Source organism: Lontra canadensis, unplaced genomic scaffold, assembly GCF_010015895.1.
Source record: "Lontra canadensis isolate GAN:19392208 unplaced genomic scaffold, GSC_riverotter_1.0 scaffold13, whole genome shotgun sequence".
NCBI lineage: Eukaryota > Metazoa > Chordata > Mammalia > Carnivora > Mustelidae > Lontra > Lontra canadensis.
Window position 1 is genome coordinate 29,527,423 of NW_022631007.1, and position 25,363 is coordinate 29,552,785.

At 34.5% G+C, this 25,363-nt stretch overlaps 1 protein-coding gene across 5 annotated transcripts in view; it reads left to right on the forward strand.

The window, feature by feature from the left end:
- TANK (TRAF family member associated NFKB activator) overlaps positions 1 to 25,363 on the forward strand; it is an 89,262-nt gene that overhangs the window by 34,156 nt on the left and 29,743 nt on the right. For 3 of the 5 annotated variants that reach the window (XM_032857944.1, XM_032857943.1, XM_032857940.1), the window contains exons 2-4: positions 341 to 488; positions 20,033 to 20,144; positions 21,411 to 21,544. In XM_032857944.1, the coding sequence (XP_032713835.1) occupies positions 390 to 488; positions 20,033 to 20,144; positions 21,411 to 21,544 (345 nt within the window). In that variant the 5' untranslated portion in view covers positions 341 to 389. Of the gene's footprint in view, positions 1 to 337; positions 489 to 20,032; positions 20,145 to 21,410; positions 21,545 to 25,363 lie in introns of all 5 variants that reach the window. The other 2 variants (XM_032857941.1, XM_032857942.1) reach the window with 2 other exon arrangements.

Below are 25,363 nucleotides of genomic sequence, written 5' to 3' on the forward strand. Positions count from 1 at the left end.
GGGTTGGCTCAGTGGGTTAAAGCCTCTGCCCAGGGTCCTGGGATCGAGCCCCTGCAGCGGGCTCTCTGCTCAGCAGGGAGCCTGCTTCTCTGTCTCTCTCTGCCTGCCTCTCTGTCTACTTGTGATCTCCTGTCTGTCAAATAAATAAATAAAAATCTTAAAAAAAAAAAAAGATTTCTAATCAGGATTTTAGATGATACTTATTTGCCTTTATAAACTTTTATAGTACTTGGGGCTATAATGTTCATGATGAACTGTATTGAACTGTCTATAAGATGCATTTTAGAAATGAGATTTGTATAATTTAATAGCTATCTAAATTGTTGTTATTATTTTCCAGACCTGTCATATACTCCATCCTTTATAGTGATGCTACAGAACAGAGAGGAATGGATAAAAATATTGGTGAGCAACTCAATAAAGCTTACGAAGCCTTTCGACAGGCATGTATGGATAGAGATTCTGCAGTGAAAGAACTACAGCAAAAGGTATATGGTTTTGGTTTTGAAGGTTCTTATTTGTCTTGGTAAATGGAAATTTGAGAATCTTTTGCAAGTGGAAAATACTTTATTTATTAGAAATTTTCTTGAACTATAATAACTAAAACACAGAGATCTATATTGATGGAATTTAAGATTCTTATTTGTTGTTGTTTTTTTTTTAATTGTGACCCAAGGAAAGAGTTCATAAAGAGCATTATCCTCCATAAATCATAAAGAGCATTATCCTCCATAAATAATTTTAAATTTTCAGTTTCAAAAGAGGGTAAATTAGAAGAAAGTTATTTATGCATAAATGTAGTTTAGTAGTTCCCAGGCAGATGTCTGTTACTGATCTATGATTAGGTCATCACTGATCTGCAGCAAAATGAGAAAAATAAGAATGTAGTGAACTTCTTGTAATGCTAAAATTCTGTTCTTTAGTTTCATACTATACTTCCATACTATCAGACTGTAGGGCAGAATTTTATTAACAAACACTATTGTGAGATGATAATGAAAGTGTTTTTGTTTGCTTGTTTAATGCCACTATTTAGGAGTGTTTTGGGGGTCCCCTGATACCATAAAACGTATCCTGTGTTGTCTAGAGGGACTTAGCATACAGTAACACTCATAGCTAAGATTTATTACAGTGACGTGATAAGACACACAGCCAGATCATTAATGTACAACATCAGGCAGACTCTAGAGAGATCCACATGCAGGCCTCCTATGCTCTTTCCCTCCTGTGAGGGGTCACACAGAGTGTACCCTTCCTCCAGCTTCAAAAACTTAGTCACACATATACAGTTCTTCTACATAGGGAACTCCATTTGAGACTCAAGAATTTGGGGGTTTTATTAAGAGCTGGTCACATAGATAGCCTGTGTCAGCCAAAATTTCAGACTCTCAGAAGGAAAGTAGGTCTTTACCATAAATCTCATGGTACAGTCTAATTAAGCTGGCGCAGCAGTCAACTTTATCACTTTTATCAGCTTTAAAACAAGTCAAGTTTCCAGATGCCAGACAAGGGCCAACCTTGCAATAGTTTCAACAGGCAGTTGAAAGTGGAGATCTTAAATTGGTTACCTCATTTAAGAGACAGTTTTATTAGCCTTAAAATTCTGAAGTCTAAGAAATACGCTGGCCATGCAATTCTTAGTTTCTTCCATAAATATAGGAACTGCACAATTCTCTTCATCCTTTCTACTTGACACATCTGTAAAACTAGATGTTATATATACTTCCTTGTATTTCTCAAAAATCATTATTATTTGTGATTTTCCTGTTCATTTACAAAAGATTACTTCCAGTTATATGGGTAGACTTATGGACTAGGTCTTCCTTAGTGGTACGTAGGAGAAATGGGCATAACAATAACAGGGAGTTTTCCAAAATTATTGAAGTTTAGAATTTGGATTTCTTTGCCTTTCTAGCTCAGGTATAAGGCATAATCACTTTTTTAAAAACAACATACAAAATCCCAACTTTTATTCTTATTTTCCCGTTAGGTTCAGTAAGAAACTTCAACAATCTTGTACTTGTTCTGGGAAAGTTAAGAAACAGAGTTAGGGAAGAGGAGTACTGAGATATTCTTAGGTTGAAGCAGAAACAGAAATTTCTCTAACTGCTCCTCTGCCTTCACTGGTAAGCAACCAGAAACTTGTGACTTAACCTTTTAACTGCCATGGGAGAAGCCTTTGCTCACATCAGCAATTATCCAAAGGAGGTTAAACGGTTTTGTTTTTTTTTTTTAAGTATTTGTCAAGTACTCAGGAATAAAAGAAAACATGTATACTCTCTCTCTTATATACTAAACTCCAACTATCCTGATTTATTTAAGAAAAATCAATGTGTGCATGCTGTATACTGGGCTTCGATGAGGTTTTGAGGATGCTGAAACAAAATATAGTTTACGCCCTTAAGGAACTTTCCTTAATAAGGATATGTTCCAATAAGAAGATAAAAAGGAAGATTCATAGTTATGACCACAGTATACTAAGTGTTACAGTGGAGATCTGTGGGGGATAACAAATAAACACAAGGAAGAGGTACCTAAATCAGTCTGGGAGAATCAGGTCATAAGCTCACTCTCAAGCCCAAAGCTTGTGCTAAGATTAGGAGTTGGGTAGATGAGGAAGAAGAGTCCTGAAAGCAGGGGGATCAGTATATATAATAAAAACACAAAAGTAAGGGAATATATGGTACATTCCATGTACAATAAGGTGATTCTATGGCTCCAACAAGAACAGTAGAGCAGTACAGGAAAAGCAGCTGTGAAGGTAGATTAGGGCCTTATCATGAGGAATGTGACTAAGTAGTTCATACTGTATTCTTATTCTGTCCAAATTTACTGAAGGATTAATATATATGCTTTAAAAAAGTCTTCCTGGCATTGGGACATAAATATATATATATATATATATATAAAACATGTATAATTATATATAAATATCTATTAATATATATGTTAGATAGTTGGCCCTTGAACAACACACAGGGGTTAGGGGTACTGACCCCCCCACATAGAGATGTACATGTAACTTTTGATTCTCTAAAAACATAACTACTAATAGTCTACTGTTGACTGGGAGCCTTACCAATACATAAACAATTCATTAACACATATTTTGTATGTTATATGTATTATATACCATATTCTTACAATAAAGTAGGCTACAGAAAAGAAAATGTTACTAAGAAAATTATAAGGAAGAAAAGTACATTTATATATAGTAACGTACTGTATTTATTAGAAAAATAGCCACATATAAGTGGACCCAGGCTGTTCAAGGGTCAACTGTATATATATTATACATCAGTGTAAAAAAAAAAAATAAATGGCACTCGTTTCAAGCAGTTAACATGAGAAATTAAGTATTAGGGATGAATTAAGAAAGAGATCTAAGATTATTTAGGAAATAGAATGGAAACCAGGTGCCGACTGAATGCAGGCCACTTCTGAGTGTGATAACATAGATTCTAGGATGATACCCAGGTAACTAGAATAGAAAACTAGATTGATAGTGGTGCTGCTGATGACTAAAAGAATCAGTAGAGAAGATAGAGATTTATAGATGGGGAAATAAAATGCATAATTAGGTTTTAGTTACCAGGTTTAGTTACCTGTGGAACATGCAGGTGAAATTGTCCAATGGATGGTTGCAAATTCGGATCCGGAAGCCTTTATTATAGCCTTGAAAAAAATAGCATTTCCAGGTTCGAGTGTATTTGTAGGATAAGAGTGTGAGAGGAAGGAAATAAGGCCAACCAGTTGGGTATTGGAGAGTCAAAACTAGGTTAAAGAATCGACTATGAAACAAGAGGAGAAATGCCTATTCCTCTGAGAACTGGAAGGAACAAGAAAAAAAATAGAGATGTACACAAAGATAAGTTTACAGCTTGGAAATGGTGGTGGCAGGAAATTAGCAGGATTATCACCTATCATTTATATGTGGAATCTAAAGAAGTCAAACCTATTAAAAACAGTAAAATGGTGGTTACCAGGTGTTAGGAGGTAGGGATAAGTCTGATGGTGTTTAAGGGTATAAACTTATAACAAGTTGTGAATAATCCATAGACATCTAATGCACAGTATAATAAATATAGATAATAATATTGTGCTATAATTATATAATGTGATAAATAGTGCTATAGGGGCAATTATATTACAATATGTAAATGTATCAAAGTACCCACTGTACACCTTAAATGTATACAATGTTACATGTCAAATTTATTCAATAAAAAAAGAAGGGTTGTAATGTAAGAGACTATTTTTATTTATATTTATATTTTCTATGAGATACAAGGTGGGGTCATCTGAGTGAAGTGATTTTAGGATATTCTGTGGTAGTAAAGAGTTGAAACAATTTCAGTTAACAAATGACAGAAGAAAAATGTTGCATCCAACATTTACCATGAATTTTTGGTGGTATCAATCAATCCACGTTTGTTGGTCATTTTTTTCAGCAGCTTTCTTGGTATAGAAGTAGAATGAGCAGATGGCCAAATCTAGGATTAGGAGATTGCAGAGTTAAGAATAGAAGCATGGTTAGGTGGCTAGAAAGTGGGTACAAAAGCAATTGAAATCGTGTGCTTTGAAATACAAACTAACATCAGAAAGAAGTTAATCTAGGAGTCTAATAGGCTAAGAACAAAAAGAGAGTTTATGTCTGAGGTCTCCATGAATAAAGAGAAGAGATACAGAAGGAGTAGAATAATGTGAGAGGTCTATTAGTAATAGACTATTACTAATGAGTTTTTGAATTGATGTTTAGAAAATTCATAATGTTGTCATGAAAGTGGATAGCCGGAGTGGGATTGAGAAATTCAAGAAACTCAGATTAGAGCACTTCATCTAAAGTGGTGATAAGATTAGGAGTATTTGGAGAGACTGTGTGAAAGGAAGAGCCAAGGGGCACCTGAGTAGCTCAGATGGTTAAGCGTTTGCCTTGGGCTGGGGTCATGATCTGAGTCCTGGGATCAAGCCCCACATCGGGCTCCCTGCTCAGCAGAGAGTCTACTTCTACCTCTCGCTCTGACCCTCCTCCCTGCTTGTGCACGCTTGTATGAGTACTTTTTCTCAAATAAGTAAGATAGCTTTTTTTAAAAAAAGGGAAGAGCCATACTTTTTGAATGTGATAGAATGACTGGTATATTGTAGGATAAACAGTTATGAGGAAAGGCTGGTATAATTGAATTCCTTGTGGATGGCCTTTTGTTTCGATTTAAAGGACTACTGGTTCAGAAGTAGCAATGATGAGGCAAGATAGTGCTTATCTTTTTGTTCTCCCACTTTGTATACCATCCACAGCCCAAACCCTGTGGTTTGATGTAGACTACTTCATATGAGGGGACTACGGAGGCATCTGTATCCTCAGAAGACAATGTAATCATTCCCACTTTAAAGCAAGATACCAGTCTTTTTGAAATTCAGATTTATTAGCCATTACATTCTCTATAGTATAATGAAATAGGAGTTGTGACAGGAAGTTTTGTACTTTGATCTCATTCATTATGTTTTTTTAAATTAACTTTTTTCTAAAATGTTATTCCAAAAAGACCTATATCCTTTTGACATTTCTTGGGATTTTATTTTATGAAACATTTACTGTTTTTTGAATTATAGAATCAGATATGCCAAGTGTAAATCAGTAATTTTTCTAATCTAACTACTCCCAGAAATGAAATTGAACTTTAAAGTAAAACAAGCTAGAATCTTTAGTAGTAAATGATACAGACAAGCTCTCAAACTTACAGTATGAAAATTAGAGCAAAGGCTCTGAGTGGTGATTTTGATAAAGGAAATTATTACTTGATTTGATTTGGAAATTTTTTTTTTTAAGGGTGAGTCTGTTTCTGGATTCTTTATTCTGTTTTACCGATCTCTGTGTCTATCTCTCTTCCAATACCATTGTCTTCCATTACTTTTATACACACTGTAAATTTTTTTAAAGATTTTACTTACTTATTTTGGGAGTGAAGGGCAGAAGGAAAGGCAGAGAAAGTCTTTTTTTTTTTTTAAGAGACTTTTATTTATTTATTTTTTAAAATTTTATTTATTCACTTGACGGAGAGAGACATAGCGAGAGAGGGAGCACAAGCAGGGGGAGTGGGAGAGGCAAAGCAGGCTCCCTGTGGAGCAGGAAGCTCGATGCGGGGCTCGATTCCAGAACCCTGGGATCATGACTTGAGCCAAAGGCTAATGCTTAACAGCTGAGCCGCCCAGGCGCCCCTGATTTGGAAATTTTGAATTCAAATGTAAGATTAATCAGGGGAGCTGATCGGCAGGCAGTCATTTAAAAGTTCCGAACAAAGAATGCCTAGTACCCAGTGGCTTCATGGTAAATTCTGCCAAACATTCAAAGAGGAACTACCCAGTAGTCTTTCTCATACTCTTCCAAAAAACTGAACAAGATGGAACATTTCTTAATGTACTCTATGAGGTCGTCATGACCCTCATACCAAACCCATACACAGACATTGCAAGAAAACTGCAGACCAATTATTTTTTATGAATATCAATGCAAAAATCTCAACAAAATGGTAGGAAACCAAATTCAACAGCATATTAAAAGGATTATACACCTTGACCAAGTGAGATTTATTCCTGTAATGCAAAAATGTTTCGGCATTAAAAAACCAGTCAATGGAGTACACCACTTTAACAGAATGAAGGAAGGGGAACCACATGATCATTTCAATTGATACAGAAGAAGCAGTTGACAAAATTCAGACCCTTTTAAAACCTTTTAAAAACACTCAACAAATCAGGAATAGGAGGAAATATTTCAGCATTCCTACCCAGAGCAATTAGGCAAGAAAGACAATATCCAGATTGGAAAGTTATATATAAAATGATGTCTATGTAGAAAACCTCTTAAAGATTCCATCAAAACCTGTTAGAACGAATAAATTCAGCAGAATTGTAGGATACAAAATCAACACACAAAAATTAGTAGGATTTTCTATACATTAACACTTAATCTGAAAAAAATTAAGAAAATTCCATTTGCAGTATCATCAAAATACATAATATAGTTTATATAGTATAATTAATATACTTAATATAGTATATATTGATATACTTAATAAACTTAGCCAAGTAGGTGACAGACTTACACACTGAAAATTACAAAACACTGCTGAAAAAATAAAGACATCAACAAATTGTAGAAAATTCTGTGTTCATGGATTGGATTTTCCTTTCACCATATACAAAAATTAACTCAAACCAGAACCTAATGTAAGAGCTAATATTATAAAACTCCTAGAAGAAATCATAGGGAGAAAGTTTCTTGACATTGGATTTAGCAGTGATTTCTTGTATATGACAACAAAAGATTAGGCAACAAAAGAAAAATTAGGTAACTGGACTTCATCACAATTAAGGCAGCCAAGGAATGTGAGAAAATATTTGCAAATTATTTATCTGATAAGGGATAGTTATCTAGAATATATAAAGAAACTCTTACAGCTCAACAGCAACAACAAAACCAGAATAAAAATAGGCAAAGGGTGCGAATGAACCTTCTCCAAAGAAATTGTACAAATGACCTGTAAGTATGTGAAGTGATCCTCAGCATTATTAGCCATTGGGGAAATGCAAATCAAAACCGCAGTGAGATGCAAGTTCATACCCATTGTATTGGCAAAGATATGGAGAAGTTTGAATTCTTGTACATTGCTGATGGAACTGTAAAATGGTATAGCCACTGTGGGAAATGTGTGGTATTTCCTCAAAAAAATAAACATAGAATTACCGTATGACTCAGCAATTCCACTTCTGGATATATACCCCAAAGAAATAAAAGCAGGGACTTGAAGAAATATTTTATAACCATGTTCATAGCAAGCTCATTTATAATAGTCAGAAGATGGAAGCATTCCACATGTCCATGGATAGGTAAATGGATAAACAAAATGCAGTATATACATACAGGGGAATTTATTTAGCCTTTAAAAGAAGGAAATTCTGGCACATAGTACAGAATGGATGAACCTTAAAGATATTATGCTAAATGAAATAAGACAGTCACAAAATGACATATAGATGTATGATTCTACTTATAAGAGGTACCTAGAGTAGTCAGATCATAGAGCCAGAAAGTAGTAGGGTGGTTTCTAGAGGCTGAGGGAAGGGAACAGAGAGTTAGTGTTTAAAAGGTACAGAGTTTCAGTTGAGGAAGAGGAAAAAGTTGTGGAGATAGTTTGTGGTGATGATTACACAACATTGTGATATACTTAATGCCACATACATAATACTGTGGACACTTAAGATTGGTTAAAAAGGGAAATTTTATGTATGTATTTTGCCACAACTTAAAAAAAAAAAAATTTGTTACCAAAAAAAAAAAAAAAAAAAGAATGGGTGTAGCCTGGATTCTCTTACTAGCTGTTTTATTGCTGTTCATCTGTTTTTAGAAACTCACCAGCCTTTTACGACTTAGGTGTTCATACTCCAAGCCAGTTCTCTCAGTGTTTCTGTGAAAAAGTACAATTCAAGAACTCAGTTTAAGACTCCTGTTTAAAAAGTCAATGTGCTACATCCATTGAAGAGCATTCTGTCAAGCAAAGGCATACAAGTATTACAAATTAATGAGAGAAACAATTCAGATAAGGGCACGTAAATGATTTTTAAAACAGTACTGACTTAAATTACAAAAGCAGCACATGCATATTGAAAAAAATACAAGTAATTCAAGATATACAGAGTATAAAGTCATTGTTCCCTTACTTACGTAAGCATTGTTAGTAATTTGTGAATCATATTTTTTGAAAAATAGGATGGTGCTAATCTGAAAAAGATTAAAATTTTTCAAAAATGTCTTTTATCTTTGGGGCACTTGGGTGGCACAGTCAGTTAAAGGTCTGACTCTTAATTGCGGCTCAGGTCATGATCTTAAGATCATGAGATCTTATGCCTCACATTGGGCTCCTCACTTAGCAGGGAGTCTGCTTAAGACTTTCCCTCTCCCTCTGCCCCTCCCCACCGTGCAGGAATGCGCAGGGGTGCACGTGCTCTCTCTCTTCTCCTCTCAAATAAATATATTTTTTGAAAATGTCTTTATCTTCACATTCATCATCACTAAGATTTATCAAAGTTTATGTTTACCAAAGTGCTTTATACGGTCATCTGATTTACTCATTATACAAATTTTATGAGGAAGTATTTTCATTTTTCAGATGAGGAAAAGGAAGTGCAGAGAGGTGAAATAACTTGCTCACAACCATGTATCTAATAAGTACTAAAGCTAGTAGAACTGTGATTTGAAAAAAATCTGGCTGACCATAAATACATTATCTATAACTTATTCGCCTAAAATCTTCAGTAGTCTTTCAGATTCATACATAGTAGGGCTACCTCATTCCATTTAATGGCTGACCATATTTCTTGTACTGCCTCTTCCTTAAAACATTTTTTTAACATTTCAGATAGCATGTTTGATTTTTCTCATTTCTTCTTGAGTCCTACTTCCTTAATCTCCTTTTTTTTTTTTAAGATTTTATTTATTTATTTGACAGAGATCACAAGTAGGCAGAGAGGCAGGCAGAGAGAGAGGGGGAAGCTGGCTCCCCGCCTAGCAGAGAGCCCAATGCGGGGCTCGATCCCAGGACCCTGAGACCTTGACCTGAGCCGAAGGCAGAGGCTTTAATCCACTGAGCCACCCAGGCGCCCCTTAATCTCCTTTTTAGATTTGTTCCCTACCACTGGGCCAGAACATTTGGTTTTTCAAGACTTTCTTCACTTCTTATTTTATGTTCTTATAGGAACTGTCTCATCTTTTCCTGTAATTTCAGATACCTATGACAATGACTCCTAAATTTATCTCCCTACTCCAGTCCAGATCTGCCCTCTGAGCTCTATACATATATATATATATATTATATGTAACATTGTTACTTGGAAGGATATTAAACTGAATCCCCAGACCTTCACTAATTTTTCCTCATTTGTATAATTTCAAAGGAGTAATGAGTTTTACAAACTGCTCTGGAGAATTATACTGCCTTTTATTTATCCTTAATTACCTCACTTAAATTTCAAAGAATGATTCCTCATTCTATTATTAGCATCCTGTTATTGATCATCAAGTATATTTACTTTCCCTGGACCCTAAGTAGTTTTTCTTTTTTAGTTCAGTACCAAATTTTCCATTGTTGTACCTAGACACTCTTCCCACCATGCCATTAAATTGTATTAGAATCTCTCATTTAAGAACATAACTGTTCCGGGGCACCTGGGTAGCTCAGTGGGTCAAGCCTCTGCCTTTGGCTCAGGTCATGATCTCAGGGTCCTGGGATCGAGCCCTGCATCGGGCTCTCTGCTCAGTGGAGAGCCTGCTTCCCCTTCTCTCTCTGCCTGCTGCTCTGCCTACTTCTGATCTCTCTCTGTCAAATAAATAAGATCTTTAAAAAAGTAAATAAATAAATAACTGTTCCTACCTTTTCCTTCCAGGATAGCCTTTATTCTACTCCATACTGAAATGTCATGTAACCCCAGATAATGCTGATCCAGTTGCATCCTCCTCCTCATTCAATCCTTAAATTTATATTACATCATAAAACAGAAAGGAAAATTATCATTCACTGAATGAATATATTTTACAAGTTTCACATACTTCGTGTTTAAATCCTCCTAGCCTGGCAAAGTAGATATAGCCCATTTTCAAATGAAGAAACTGAGACTCGGAAATAAGTTAATTTTTTTCAGTCAACATGGCAGAATGTATACTGAAACTAGGTTTATCGAAATCCAGATTTATTTTACTAATCTAGCTAAATCACAGCCCATTCCAGGTATTCAAACTGTTCATCTCATTACTATGAATAACCTATTTTAGGTTCCTCTTTTCTTGGATGAATCCTTACTTTGTGATTTATACACCTCTTAGGAAAAGAGGCTTGAGTATAATGCTTGTTATTAATTTTTCTTTCATTCATCCTATAACTTATGATGTCCCAGGTATATAATAAATGCTAGGGATTCAAAGATAAATAAAACATAGAGCATGAACTTAAAAGGTTCATAATCTGATACCGCTTATTCTATATGTTGCCTTGTATAAGCATTCATATGTTACCCATGCTAAGAGGACTTCTGATTGCTCCAAAGTAGAGGGATATTTTAATCAGAGTAGCCCCTGACATGAACAGCTTTTAATATACTTACAGAATAAGAGAAGAAACTCTTATATAGTGCTGTGGTAGAGTTGGCTTGGTCCTTGAATTAGTTACTGTACAGGATAAGCTGTTAACAAGAGACCAGGAAATAACTGTGCTTAGATAAGATAGACGTTTATCCTCTCATGCAGCAGTCCAGAGGTGAGTAGCGAGGGATGATAAGGTAGCTCTACCATCCTTAACTGTGGTTTCCCTCTCTGGGATTGCAGTGGCCATTCTACTTTGTTAACATTTCCCTGCCAGTGAGAACAGAGAGAAGCATGAAGAGCAGATAGCTTTCTTTTAAATATGCAGTTCAAAATTTGTATAGGTCACTTCTGTTCACATCCTGTGAACAGAACTTAGACATATGGTCATACGGCTGTAAATATATTCTCAACTGGATGACCATGTGTCCAGGTAAAAGTCTGTATTACTGAAAAAACAAAAATAGGGCGCCTAGGTGGCTCAGTCATTGAGCATCTGCCTTTGGCTCAGGTCATGATCTCAGGGTTCTGAGATCGAACTCCCCATTCTCCCTGTCGCATTCCCTCTGCTTGTGTTCCCTTTCTCACTGTGTTGCTGGAGAGTATCAAATATCACAGGAGTCCATAATGTGGGCTTAAAATATTTAATCAGTTTAATTACTTATACCAGGTTGCTTCTCATCCATTTCTGCCACTGTTCTGTGGAAGAAACCAAATACATTTAATAAAGAGTTAAGTATCCTCTCTTGCTTCTTTGGCCATCTTTTTATGAGAAAGATCAGTAATAAAATAAATAAAACATTTTGAAATTTTAAAACTGATTGCCATCTAAAATCAGATTACCATATTCACAAATGAATTAAGTTTTAGAAAACTTCCTATAGCTAATCTCCTGCTTTTCCCAAGATCTATGCATTATGTAAAAAGAAAACGGGGTGCCAACAGGGATACCTGGGTGGCTTAGTTGGTTAAGCAGTTGACTTTGATTTTGGCTCAGGTCATGATCTCAGGGTCCTGGGATCAAGCCCTGCATTAGGCTCTGCATTGGAGTCTGCTAGAGATTCTCTCTCTCCCTCTGTTCCTCCCTCCACTTATGCACTTTCTTCTTCTCAAAATAAAATCTTTTTTTTTTTAAGATTTTATTTATTTATTTGACAGATGGAGATCACAGAGAGGCAGGCAGAGAGAGAGGAGGAAGCAGGCTCCCTGCTGAGCAGAGAGCCCGATGTCGGGCTCGATCCCAGCACCCTGGGATCATAACCTGAGCCAAAGGCAGAGGCTTTAACCCACTGGGCCACCCAGGTGCCCCAAAATAAAATCTTTTTTGAAAAAAATTTTTAGAAGGAAATGTGGAATATAACATACTTATCTCTTCTTGCCAGTTCTTGTTTAAAAGTGAAAATTCAGCAATGTCTTGTATACAAGAGGTAGAAATCTCTTAATTATAAGATAGTTCAGGTGCTTACAAAGAAAATTCCCTTTCTTTGTACTGCTGAGAAAAGTGAACGATACAGAATATTTAGAGCCATCTCATTTACCAGGAGCCTTACTGACTAACCAATGAGTCTAAGATGAAATCCTCAAGACCAAATTTCACCATGTATTTTTTGTCCTAAATTATAGATCCAAACTTTTTTTTTAAGACTTTATTTATTTATTTGATAGAGAGCATGAGCTGGGGTAGGGAGCAGAGGGGAGGGAAGAAGTAGACTCTCCCGCTCAGCAGAGAGCCTAATGCAGGGCTCAGTCCCAGGACCTTGTGATCATGGCCTGAGCCAAAGGTAGTCGCTTAACCATCTGAGCCACCCAGGCGTCCCAGATCCAAACATTTGTCTGACAACAAATGTTAAGCCATTAAGGATTGTTTTGTCAGATTGCTTTATCCATAGTCTTGACCCATCTGAAATGTAAAGTGTCAGGGTTATGTTACCTCTAAAAGCTTGTAGAACATGTTTTCTAGGATTGTATGAAGGCATAAAATTCCTTTATTATAGGTACTATTTTATTTACTAATGCCTTTACTTTCACTTAAGATGTGAGTGGCTTCATTGTTTACCACTCTTCTTTTTTCCTTTCTTTGGTCCCCAAAATTTCTGTGTAAAGTGTCCATGGGAATGGAGTAGTTGTCGCTTGTTTTTTTCTACAGAAGCTACTGGTATCAGAATAAAGATGTTTCTGGCCATTTCTGACCAAAGTTTTATTTCTTCTGTTGTACATTGTCAGAACTTTGCCATAGACTTATTTTCTTCCTATCAAAATTTAAAATATTTGTGTCCTTTGTTCCCGGTTTTTATTTCCAGAAATATGTCCTGTCAAAACTTTCAGGCAGGTATGCTAAGATACAAATTCAAGAAGATCCGTTAATAATTGGGAATGTTTAAATTATGATGTTCATTCAAAGATATTCTGAGCAGCTACTCAATGTATTATATCAGGGACTGTTCTAAGTACTGAGTCCATAATGATAAGCATACATGCTCCCTGCTTCATGGAATGGTGGTATATCTAGTAAAACAGAGACTAGTCAAGAAATCTCATAAATGTAAATTTTCAAACTCTGATAAGTATTAGGAAGAAAAGTAAACTGCTATTAGAACATCTGTTAGGGACTTGACCTAATCTAGGAGGTCAGAGAAGATAGTCTTTATGAACTGATTTTTGAAAAGGCAGGGTTGGGGTCCTTTGCAGGTATAAGGACGTGTGTTATAAAGACTCATTGGCCTAGAAGAATTTAAACTATAAGGGAAATGTGCAATAGAAGAATTAGGCAAGACTGTAGGGTGTTTAGAGGCTTTATTAAGGATTTTTGGTTCCGTATTTTGAAAGCAGTAGAAAACTGTTAAAGATATTTATGGGGGAAGGATGGGAGGACTGAATGGGTGTTATGATTACCTATGCATTTTGCAAAATGCAATGGCTACTGTTCAGAGAATGGATTGGTTGATACATTTAAGGCGTGTAGTGAGGATATTGCAGTAGTTAATTAAAGTAAGTTAATTCTTGCATGGTGATGGCTACATTGGAGATAAAAAGTGGGTAGATACACGATTAAAATTAGAAATTTTAAAAAGTAGAGATACAAGATTAAAATTGATACTTGGTAATGGATTGACTATAGAACAAGTAGATGTGAAGGATTGTTACAGCTTTCTCAATAGATAGTAGATGTGTAGGTAGATAAATAATGGTGCCATATACAGAGAGGAGGTGCAAAGGACTTGATTTTGCAGGGAACTGGGGTGGCAGGGAGAAAGAGAAGTTGAGGAGAGGAGATCATCAGTTCTGAATATCTAAAAGTTGAAATGCTTTCCCAACAACACTTGACCACATAGATCTAGAGGAGAGACCTAGAAACCTCAGAGAAGAGGTCTGGGTTAGAAGGAGAAATTTGAGAGTCTGGTGTATAACCTGCCACTTCAGATGAGATGAAGGAAAGAGTATTTAGCAAAAAGAGAATCTTGGTAGAACTGGATATATTTACATGATATGCCATAGTGGTTATTTAGGGACTTGGGCTTTGGTGGTCAGGAAAACCTAAATTCAAATCCCAGCTCCACTGCCTACTGAGAAACATTGGGCAAGTTACTTTGTACCTCTTTATGTTTCTTTTCTCACCTGTAAAATGTGGGAGATAATCTACTCGGATTTAAAGAACTAAAATAAAATAGAACACTCTGATTTTGGTGCATAGTAAATGTTCAGTGAAATGACCATATGATGATAATGTATTGTTGAAAATTTTGGTTACAAAATAGTTCAGTTTTTGAAAAGTAAGATACATATATATGTGCACAGAAGTTCTGAGAGAGTACATACCAAAGTGTCAGTAATTAACTCTGAGGAGGAATGGAAGTCACAGTTAAGGAAGAGACTCACTTTTACCTTGTACATATGTGGGGTTTTGTTGTGGAAGTGATGGTAGACATTTTGTTGTTGTTTCGCACTTTCTCAACAAATGTGCTGCTTTTGTAGTTTTAACAGCCGTTAATTGTTCCTTAATCATTTTTTACTATTTTTTCTCTTCGTAAACTTTGAACAACCGGGGACAGCCGGGGTTCTTGGTTTCTTTGCTTGACAAAATGTTTTTGATTCAATGGAGGTACCACACAGCTCTCTCAGAAAAAACTTTGGAGTCCTAGGTTACAATGAATTAGAAGAAAGACTGAGAAAACTGGCTTAGAGCATGGGGAGGTTATAGGTGTGGTGACATATTATCCATGTTCAGTGGTAATCAAGGCTTTAGTTAATGGATGCATACACTGCATACTATGCTAACAGATATTATATAGATATCTTGCTCATTATTAAAGGAAAGGAACTAACATTTGCGAAAAGCTTATTATGTACCAGATAATTTATATGCAACATTTTCTTCAGTTCTCAGGCAAATACCATTTTCATTTCAGAAAAAAAGAAGCCAAAGCTCAAAGAAACTAAGTAAATTAATGAGAACCAGAACACAAGATCATAAAATAAAAATAGTTTTTTATTCTTTATCATTTGGCATGCTGAGAAATTGGTGGCAGCACTGTCACTAAATAGTAGATAATCAGATTGATTATCTGATCTGTCAAATTGCAGTCTAGGTAATTTTTTATGGGACTGGGGACCCTGGGGTGAGGGGAACATAACTAGGTTATAAGAAAATATAGCAGAGAATGGTTGAAGAATAAGCTGTGTAAACCAGGATCTCTGAGTTGTTAATCCTATACGGTCTTTTTTTTTTTTTTTTTTTTTTTTGACTTAAAATTGAAGTCGATATTTAGTTTACCCACAGTTTCAAGATAAGGTAGTTTGTGATTGAAATGTTGCATATTGGGACAGTTGTTATTTAATTGTCTTACTTCGTGAACTGTGGAGTTTCCTTGTTGAGAGCATTTGTGATAGCCTTCTATAAAGCTTTTGTTCTCTTTGTTAATCTTGGAACAGTCTGAAAGGGTTTAAATTAAGATTCTTTTTTTAACCAATTCAATTTGTTTAATTCCTATTGTCTTTATACCAGAAGAAAATAGGAAAACAATGGTATTCTTGAGAATATTGAGATTAGTTCTTGAGGATGAAGAGATGATGTTTGACCTTTTGTAAGTATCATTGATGACGAAGGACACTTGAACTTTTGTTCATCTAGGAAATAAGTGCTTTGAGAAATACAAAAAATGACAGTTTTCAGTGTCAGTAGTAGGAAAAAAATTCAATTTATAGAACTCTTTTAATATTTATGAAACCCATGAAAACTTGAGCAGCTGTATATCCAAAATTATAGAGAATATGCTGCCTTAGTTTTGAAGATGAATTGAAATTTTCCCTGGATAAAGGGACAGTTCTAAAGATAAGCTTTGCTTTGTTTATGACCAGGGAAGGACATGTATGGACAACCATTTTTAATAAATTTAAAATGAGTACTGTATTGATCAGCATTGTTTTAAGTTTTGCGTTTGAACACTAAGAAAGACTGCAGAGTACATTATGGCACAAGTACCTAAGTACCTGTTTACCTCTTCAGATGCTGGTAGACCACTTGTTTTGCTAGTCTTTGGAATTGGAAGGCGTGTCAAATACACAGAAGCCAGAGTCATCTTGGCCAGATGGTGTTTGATACAGATGGATGGTTAGTTGTCATGCAGATCTCCTAGTTGGTAACTTGTTGCTGCCATCTGACTCAAAGAATCATTCACACACACTGGCTGTCAAAAGCATCTTCTCTTCTGTCTGTTTTAGCTGTCATGTCTGTGCTCTGTACAGAAGTGTTGACAAGACATTGCTGTTGTACATTTTCAATGTGGTTGTTAGTGATTTTTCTGTTTTGTGAGGTCTTTGATAGGGCTGGAATCTACTTGGTTTGTAATTGTATTGTCTTTTTTAAAAATACTGTGACAGTACAATTATCTGACCTTTAAAAAGGACTTTTCAGGTTGTAAGTTTATTTAGATCTGTTCAGTGAACAAAAGCATTTAATAAAAAGAAAAAAAACTTATTGTTTCAGTTTATATATATAACAAATATATATATATATATATATATATATATATATAAAACAAATAAATTTAATTCTGCTGCTTATTTCCCAATTTGATACAATATCTTCTTTTGAACTTTCCCTCTCATAACCTTGTGGTCAAAATCTTTATACTATTTTCTAAATATGTATTTTCTTTTCTTGAATTGGTACTTTTTTGCTAATGGTATAAGCTTCCCTTTTTTCCAAAAAAAAAACTTTCGATATTGCCTATCTTTTGTGCCCACTTTTCAAACTTAATTTCCTTTCGTCTCATTCACCTACTGACCTGTCTCCATTTCTCCTGTTTCCTTTATAAAATATAAGCAGAGCTTTTTCTCCATTCTTTCAGGTAACTTCTGAAGTCATGTCTATTTCTCTGATACTTAACAATTAACAACTTAAAGTCTATTTATTCCACTAGTATTTACTGAGCATCTCAACATTTGCCAGCCACTGTGCTGTATTCTAGAGATACCAAAAGAAAATAGCCTCTGCCCTTGAAGAGGTCATAGTCTAAAGCAAAATCAGAAATATAATTAGACTAGAATATTATAATTGCTATAATGTAAGTATGTGTAAAAAACAGTAAGAAAACAAAGACCATTGCTATTCTCTCCCCTCTACTGAACTTCCAGAATATCAGTGTTTAAGTTATTACAGAGTTTGCTGGAGTTTATAAAGTACTTTATTAAGTAGTTTAAGACGTAGTTCAAAACTTCAACTTTTTTCTCAGCCAATGAATACATTTTCAGCGTTACTCATTTACTACACTATTTTATATGTAGGTGTGCTAAAATATGTTTCTAAGCCGGAGACTAAAAGATGAATATTACCTGGTAGAGCCTTTTGAGTTGGTTCCAGAAGAAAATAGAAGTCCTTTGGTTTTCCATGAAGGTAGGGAAAAAAAACACATAGTAGAAGGAGGATGAGCTGAGGTTTGAGTAACTTACACACTTATTCTGGGCCTGTCTGTGATTACTATGTTTTCTGTACTGGTTACTTAGTGTTTGGATGGTAAAATATTTTTACCTATCGAAATGTAGTGAAAGAATGGGCAATTATGGGTCAGTATTTATGAAGAGTTTTGAGTTCTTTGGAGAAAGTTGTAAATACGCAGAAGTAGGTACTGAAGAAGTAACATCAGCATGTTTGCTGATTCCTCAGCCTGGTAGTTCTGTGTAGCCCAGGTAAATTTAAGCTATTACAGAATTTGCTATAGACCTTTAAATCCTTTCAGTCAACCTACTCACTCTAGGGTTTTGATTATAAAGTTATGTAGGAATAAGATGTCTTATTGTAAGAGGCATGGCCCTGGTGTTTAAGGTTTTGTTTTGAGACTCATAATCACAGGTCATATGGCCCAGATGGACACACAACATACATTCTTCTATTTATAAAAATAAAATTAGGCTTCTTTTTCTTTCTAACTTGGATTCTTTATTTCCTTCTTTTTTTCATCAAGGATGTACTATATACATAGTACAAGGATATACTATGTATAAGTTACTTTGCAGAGTTCTGTGGAGGGTATCAAGTTATATAACACTACTCTCAGGCAACATGCAAAGAAACAAACCACTTGAGTTACTTAGCAGCTCTGTCAGTTATTCTTGTTTGAAGTGTATTACTATAAAATTTCACCCTTTCTTTGGGAAAATGTGGTATTTTGCTTTAATTTCATAAGCTAATTTATTTTGGGAAACTAGGAACAGCTGTGTAATTTATAAAGAACTTTAAGCTTATTGGTTTCTGAAAATAATTTCACTAATTTTGAACTTTGATAAAAATTGAATTCAAAATCAAATATCTTTTTTAAGATTTTATTTATTTATTTAAGAGAGTGAGAGAGCACAAGCAGGGAGAGCAGCAGAGGGAGATGGAGAAATAGGCTCCCTGCTAAGCTGAGCAGGTAGCCCAGTGCAGGGCTCCATCCCAGGACCCTGGGATCGTGACCTGTGCTAAAGGCAGATCCCTAGCCAACTGAGCCACTCAGGTGCCCCTCAAAATCAAGTATTTAGTATCTATGAAGAACATTCTGAGATTATTAGGACCCTATTTTACATCCAGGGAATTTACAGTTTAGTCATTTATTGTTGCACAAAGAATTCTCTATTATTGGTTGGTAATATATTTTTAAGACTTTGTACTAATTTGATAATTGTAATACAACATTTAATATTTGCTTAAAGATTTGTTAATGTCTGTTATTCTCTAATGCAAACTGCTGTCTTCTTTCATTGCTTAATTCTCACAACCATTGCAATAATAGAGCAAGATGAAAGGGTTAAAAATATAAGGGAAACTATGATATTTAAGATATCCAGTAAGGATTAACCACATATTCTCTTGACTTCATAAAACTTAATCTGAGAAAAGAAGTTTCTGATCAATATAATTTTATAATTTGTACTTCTTTGATTTTCATAGGGTCTCAGTTATGCTACTTCCTTTGTGGTTTTAAACTCTACATACAAATTCAAAACTGTTTATTTAAAAGCAATGAAACCTTAACATTTTGTAAGTTAATAGGTATTTTTATAGAATAATACACCATCCATTTTGTCATTCATGCTTTTTTGTTTTTGTCATCAGGGACTGAACTCTAAATTACAATTTTTATCCTGACCAAAGAACCAAGAAACCATATGTTGAACTATTAACCGAAATTTCTTTAATTAAGATGATTTTTTAAATTTTACAGTGTTTTAAGGGTTTTAAATTAGTGATGTTTATAATGACTATTAATACACTATTGGAACCAGTTTTTAGTTCACAGATAATGTGCTCAATACCTGGGAATGGCAGTAGGGCAGCTCATATCTATATGTAATTAATTATTAATGGACAGTAAATGTATGTACATATCTGTCAGTAAATATCAGGCTAACTGGTTTTTATGTCAGCAGACTGAGAACTATGAGCAGAGAATACGTGAGCAACAGGAACAGCTGTCACTTCAACAAACTATTATTGACAAGCTAAAATCACAGTTACTCCTTATGAATTCCAGTCAAGGTATGTTCATATTAATTTTTTATGTATTTTTTGAACCTCTTGAAAAGAAAAATGGAAATCAAGTTTTTCTTTTTTATTTCTCCATTGTTTCTCAGTAATTCTGATATTTTAATAACTTTGGTGCTGTTACATATTTATATTTAAGAAATGGGTACTTGCAGGTTATGGGGAAATGAACATTCACATATACTATACTACAGAACTTTAAGCTGATGAAACCTCCTAGAAGACCAGTAAATAGGAAGAACTTTCTTAAATATCTGTACTCTTTTTTTAAAGGTTTTGGTTTTTTTTTTTTTTTTCTTAATTTATTTATTTGACATAGAGAGAGCGCAGGAACACAAACAGGGGGAGTGGAAGAGGGAGAAGCAGGCTTCCCATGGAGCAGGGAGCCCAACTTGGGGCTTGATCTCAGACCCTGGGATCATGACCTGAGCCAAAGGCAGACGCTTAACGACTAAGCTACCCAGAAGCCCTGATTGTGCCTTTTAAATGAACAATTCAAGTCCTAAAAATATGTCATAGAAAATACTTGTTCAAGAACTCAAAGACATGTATATAAGGATCCTTATAACAATATAATTTCTAATAATGAAAAAGTAGAAATAAAGAAGTGGTCAACAATTAAATTAGTGACATAACGAACAGCTATGTAGCCATGAAAAAGTGATGATAATAGATGTTAACTTACTAACATAAGGCATATTCATAATACATAGAAGAATGAACAAAGCAGGATAAAAAATACATATATAATTTTATATGTGCAAAAAATTCTTATTTGAATTTATATGTATTGAAAAAGGAAAACTGTGATAAAATACAGACCAAAATGCTAATAAGAATAATTCACAGGTCATAAAAGTTGTGGGCAGCTTTTATTTATTTATTTTTGCCATGTCTGCCCTTTCTAATTTTCCTAGAATAAGTATGGGGTAGTTATGCAAGTAATTATCTTAAACAAGGGATACATACCTGGAAATATGGCTTATTAAAAGTTTAATTGCTATTGTTGATACTAAGTTGCAAAGAGCTTCTAGTTTTCTAAATTCTACGTATTTTTTAACACCACTTATTTTGGGAGTGGGAGTTCTGTGTATTTAGTGGGAATAAAAAAAAACTAAATGGGAATATTTAAATTGTCAAAGTAATTTTCTAAAGATTTTTGAAGCTCATAGTTTAATCTCTTTAAAATTAGGGTTTCTGGTTTGTTTTTATTTTTCCAGGTGCTACCAAAAACAGGGGTTCTCTACTTATATCCAAGAGGTTTTTGTCTTGCAGATAACAGTTTTGGCAATGTTCCCCTGCTTGAAGACAGTGAAGCAAGGAAGAATAATTTGACTCTTGAGCAGCCACTTGATAAAGTAAAATCAGGAATACCAAGAGAAAAAGAATTAAAGGTAGACTGCATTGCTGGTTTATTCCCTAAAGGAAATAAGAAATGAGAAATCAGGTTCCACAGACTTCCTGAATTATTCAGTCAGTATTCTGTCAAATTTGGGTGGGCAGAAACAGGGGAGAAGGTGGACAAGATCTTTCCAATCCTAACATTACTTCTGCAAAAAGCAACATTCAAATGCCGATCCATAATGCAGGTAGGATCTGAGGTAGATCCACAATTGAAATTTAAACAGAAATTCTGTTTATACACAAACAAATGACTTACATGTTTCTAAATAGAAGCACTATTTCCAAGTAAAATAAAGGCTTAGGTTTGTTTCATGTTTCCTGGTATTTTCTTTTCTGTATCACAGGCATTTAACAAATAAAACGTTTAACTAAAGGTAGATAGTAAGGCATAGATGATTCTGGATTAGAAACAGCACTCTGGTTTTTTTCCTCAATTGCTTATGCTTAATTTTTTTTAAAAATGCACCTAACCAGTTTAAGCAAAAAGAAACAGTATAAAAGGAATATTCTCTATCTGCAAGGACATCCTAGAAGGATGTCCAAGCTTCACTGAAACAATATAAAAAGAACATTCTGTACCTACAAGGAGACATATAGAAGATGTTCAAGCTACATTACTTAGAAACAACTTAAACATCCATCAGTAGCAGAATGATAACACCTTTACGTGAAACACTTTAGAAAAATTACAATTAACTAAATATATATTAGTATGCCTAGATTTCAGAAACAGTGTTGAATAAAAAGTAGAAATTATAAAATGATAAAATGGGAATAATTTATATAAATTTTTTGAAATACAAAATGACATTATTTATAAAAACATAAGTATGTAGTCGAAGTGTAAAAACATGGACAGGAAAGTTACACCACTTTTTTAGAAAAATGATCACCTCTACAACTGGAGAAAGAAGAGTGTGATTCTGGAAGGGAATAAAGAGGGCTTCAGTTTTATCTACAACTTTTTTTTTTTTTTTTCTTTTGAGAAAAGAGCTGAAGCAAAATGTTAACACTTGTTAAATCAAGGTAGTGGATATACAGATGCATTTTTCTCCCTCTTTTTATGTATCATTGAAATGTTTAAAAAGGAATTTTTTTAATGAGTTAGGTTTTAGTAGCATGAAACCGCTTTTGAATAAAATAAGATCTCCCAGTAAATGAGGATTCTTAACATCCACAAGACCAAATAAGTCAAGAATGCTCTGTTTATTTCTTTTCTTCTAGGTAAGGTAGAAGATTTTAGCTTTGTGTGCCAAGATTATTCAGTTACCAGGCCCATAACTAAGACTGTCTTAACTTGTTTTCATTTAACATCAAATATGAGAAATCCAATCTAGATACATTTCTATGTATAAAAATTTTAGAATGGGAAGTTCTCTAAAGTATCTCCTATTTCATTTTTTTTTTAAATCATTTTTGTTTTTTTATTTGGATCATTCATCTCTCCCCCTCCCTTTTGCAGTTTCCATTTATCTGAAAATGCTGATAAACACAAGAAACCCTGGCACTGGAATATATTTAGGTTTATTTTGCAAAAATAAGATTCAGAAACAGTGATTCTGACTTCTGAAATGCAGTTTTATGATTGGGTCTATTATAGTATATTACAAAATAATTGAACTACTGTAAAATGGCGACTTACAAATTCTGTGTTTAAGTAAACTATCATTCTACTTTCCTGTTTCAGGGACTTCTAAATATTATTTACCATTTACCATTAATCTTTATTCAAAATTCCTATATTCCAGTTATAACATTTCTTTGAAGATTATTATCTAGCATCTCTAGTTCAAAATACAGAGAAGGTATTTTTGAAAAGATTAGTCTTGGTTAGAACAAATGGGATGATGTAAAAGGCTCTTAGATATGTTAATAATTTCATTTATTTTCTATTTGGTTAATTTGTCATTGTTTATGAAAGCTTTAGAGTTTATTTTTCAGTCAGTAAGCGTTGACTTCAACAGAATTCTTTTTTAAAATACATTTATTTTATTTTTATAAGATATCTTTTGTTTCTAAAATATATGTCTAGATACCTGGGCTAAGGTACAGCTAATGTTAAATATAAGTAACAGAAATTATGTCAGACATGGCTTATTTCTAAAGAAATAATGTTGCATCAATTATAACTTTAATTTGTAGACAGACAATAGAGGAAAACAAATAAAGTTCCAAGTAAGAAATAAATCTAAATTCAATGAGTTCTCATAATGATCTTTACTAGTGAGAGAAACATTTACCTGACAGCCACATATTTAATACTTTGAATAACTCATCAACTCAGTCTTCTTATACTATAACCATTTAATAAGAATAAAAATTAACTGTCTTGTGTTTCAGCTTTCTTATCTTTATATATCCAGAGCCGAACTCCTCATGAGCACTAAATATATAACAAATTAAAAAGAAGAGTAAATATGTTCTAAAAGAATGAATAAATTGGATTTATTATATATTTAAGAGCTGGCTGTATATTGTAAAGTTAGGCTTCATTTAGAAAAATACTGCCTAATTAGGTAATTGAAATTAAAATCTTTTCAACTGGCATGTATATTGATCTATACATACTAAGTTATAATTAAATTTACTTTTAGTTAATACAAGGGAAATCCGTTCCTAAAGAACTTCAATTTTGGATATATCAGGGTTTTTCCAAAACGAAGAAATATATTGGTTATCAGTTGCAATTTTATAAAAGTATTCATCTCCATATAAAGACTGCAAGACTGGGACGCCTGGGTGGCTCAGTCGGTTAAGTGGCTGCCTTCGGCTCAGGTCATGATCCCAGCGTCCTGGGATCAAGTCCCACATCAGGCTCCTTGCTTGGCAGGGAGCCTGCTTCTCCCTCTACCATTGCCTGCCATTCTGCCTACCTGTGCTCGCGCTCTTTCTCTCTCTCTCTCTCATAATTAAACAAAATACTAAAAAAAAAAAAAAAACTGCAAGGCATGATGCAGAAATGGCTAAGATAAAGGTACAGTTAATTTTTTTTTCTATTTTCAGAATACTTATATTTATAGTATTGGTCTTCTTAAAAACTGAATGATTTCCAGAAATCACATTCCCAGTCAGTTGGCCTAACCTCTGTAATGAATTACTAAGTTAATAGATATGCTTTGAACCAATAACACAAAGCTACTAATCACCCACAGTCATTTCCTTCTGTTTTGTGAGTGGTGTGAGGATTTGTTTTCTTTAGACTATATATTTTGTTCAGGATTTGGTTAGGGTATTTGACAGGGGAAAGACCCTTTGACATTATGGTGAATACCAACTTTGAGTGCCTTGGCAAATGAATCAAAGAATGGAGGAAAGGGGTGTATTGAGGAGAAAGAAGCTCTTTTAGAAAATTTTATTTGGGAAACATGAAATTTATAGTTTAACCTCTGTTCATGGTGTTCCTACACAGAGCATGCAAGGGTCCTTTGACTTCTCAAAGGACATAAAGAAGTTAAGGGGTGCCTGGGTGGTTCAGTCAGTTAAGCGTCCGGCTCTTGATTTTGGCTCAGGTCATGATCTCACGGTCATGAGATCAGGCCCTGCATAAGGCTCCATCCTCAGCGGGGAGTCCGCTTGAAATCATCTCTCCACCCCACCAGTGCCCAGCCATGCATGCATACATGCGTGCTCTCTCTAAAAATAAATCTTAAAAAAAAAAAAAGTCAAGACAGCAGAGCCTGTATAATTGAATGACCCTTAGTACTCTGTTTATATGTTCAGAGCATTAGGAGAAAAGTACTCCATTTAATGAACACCTGAGTTTAACTTTTTTTTTTTTTAATTGGCGGGGTTGGGGGAGGGGAGCAGAG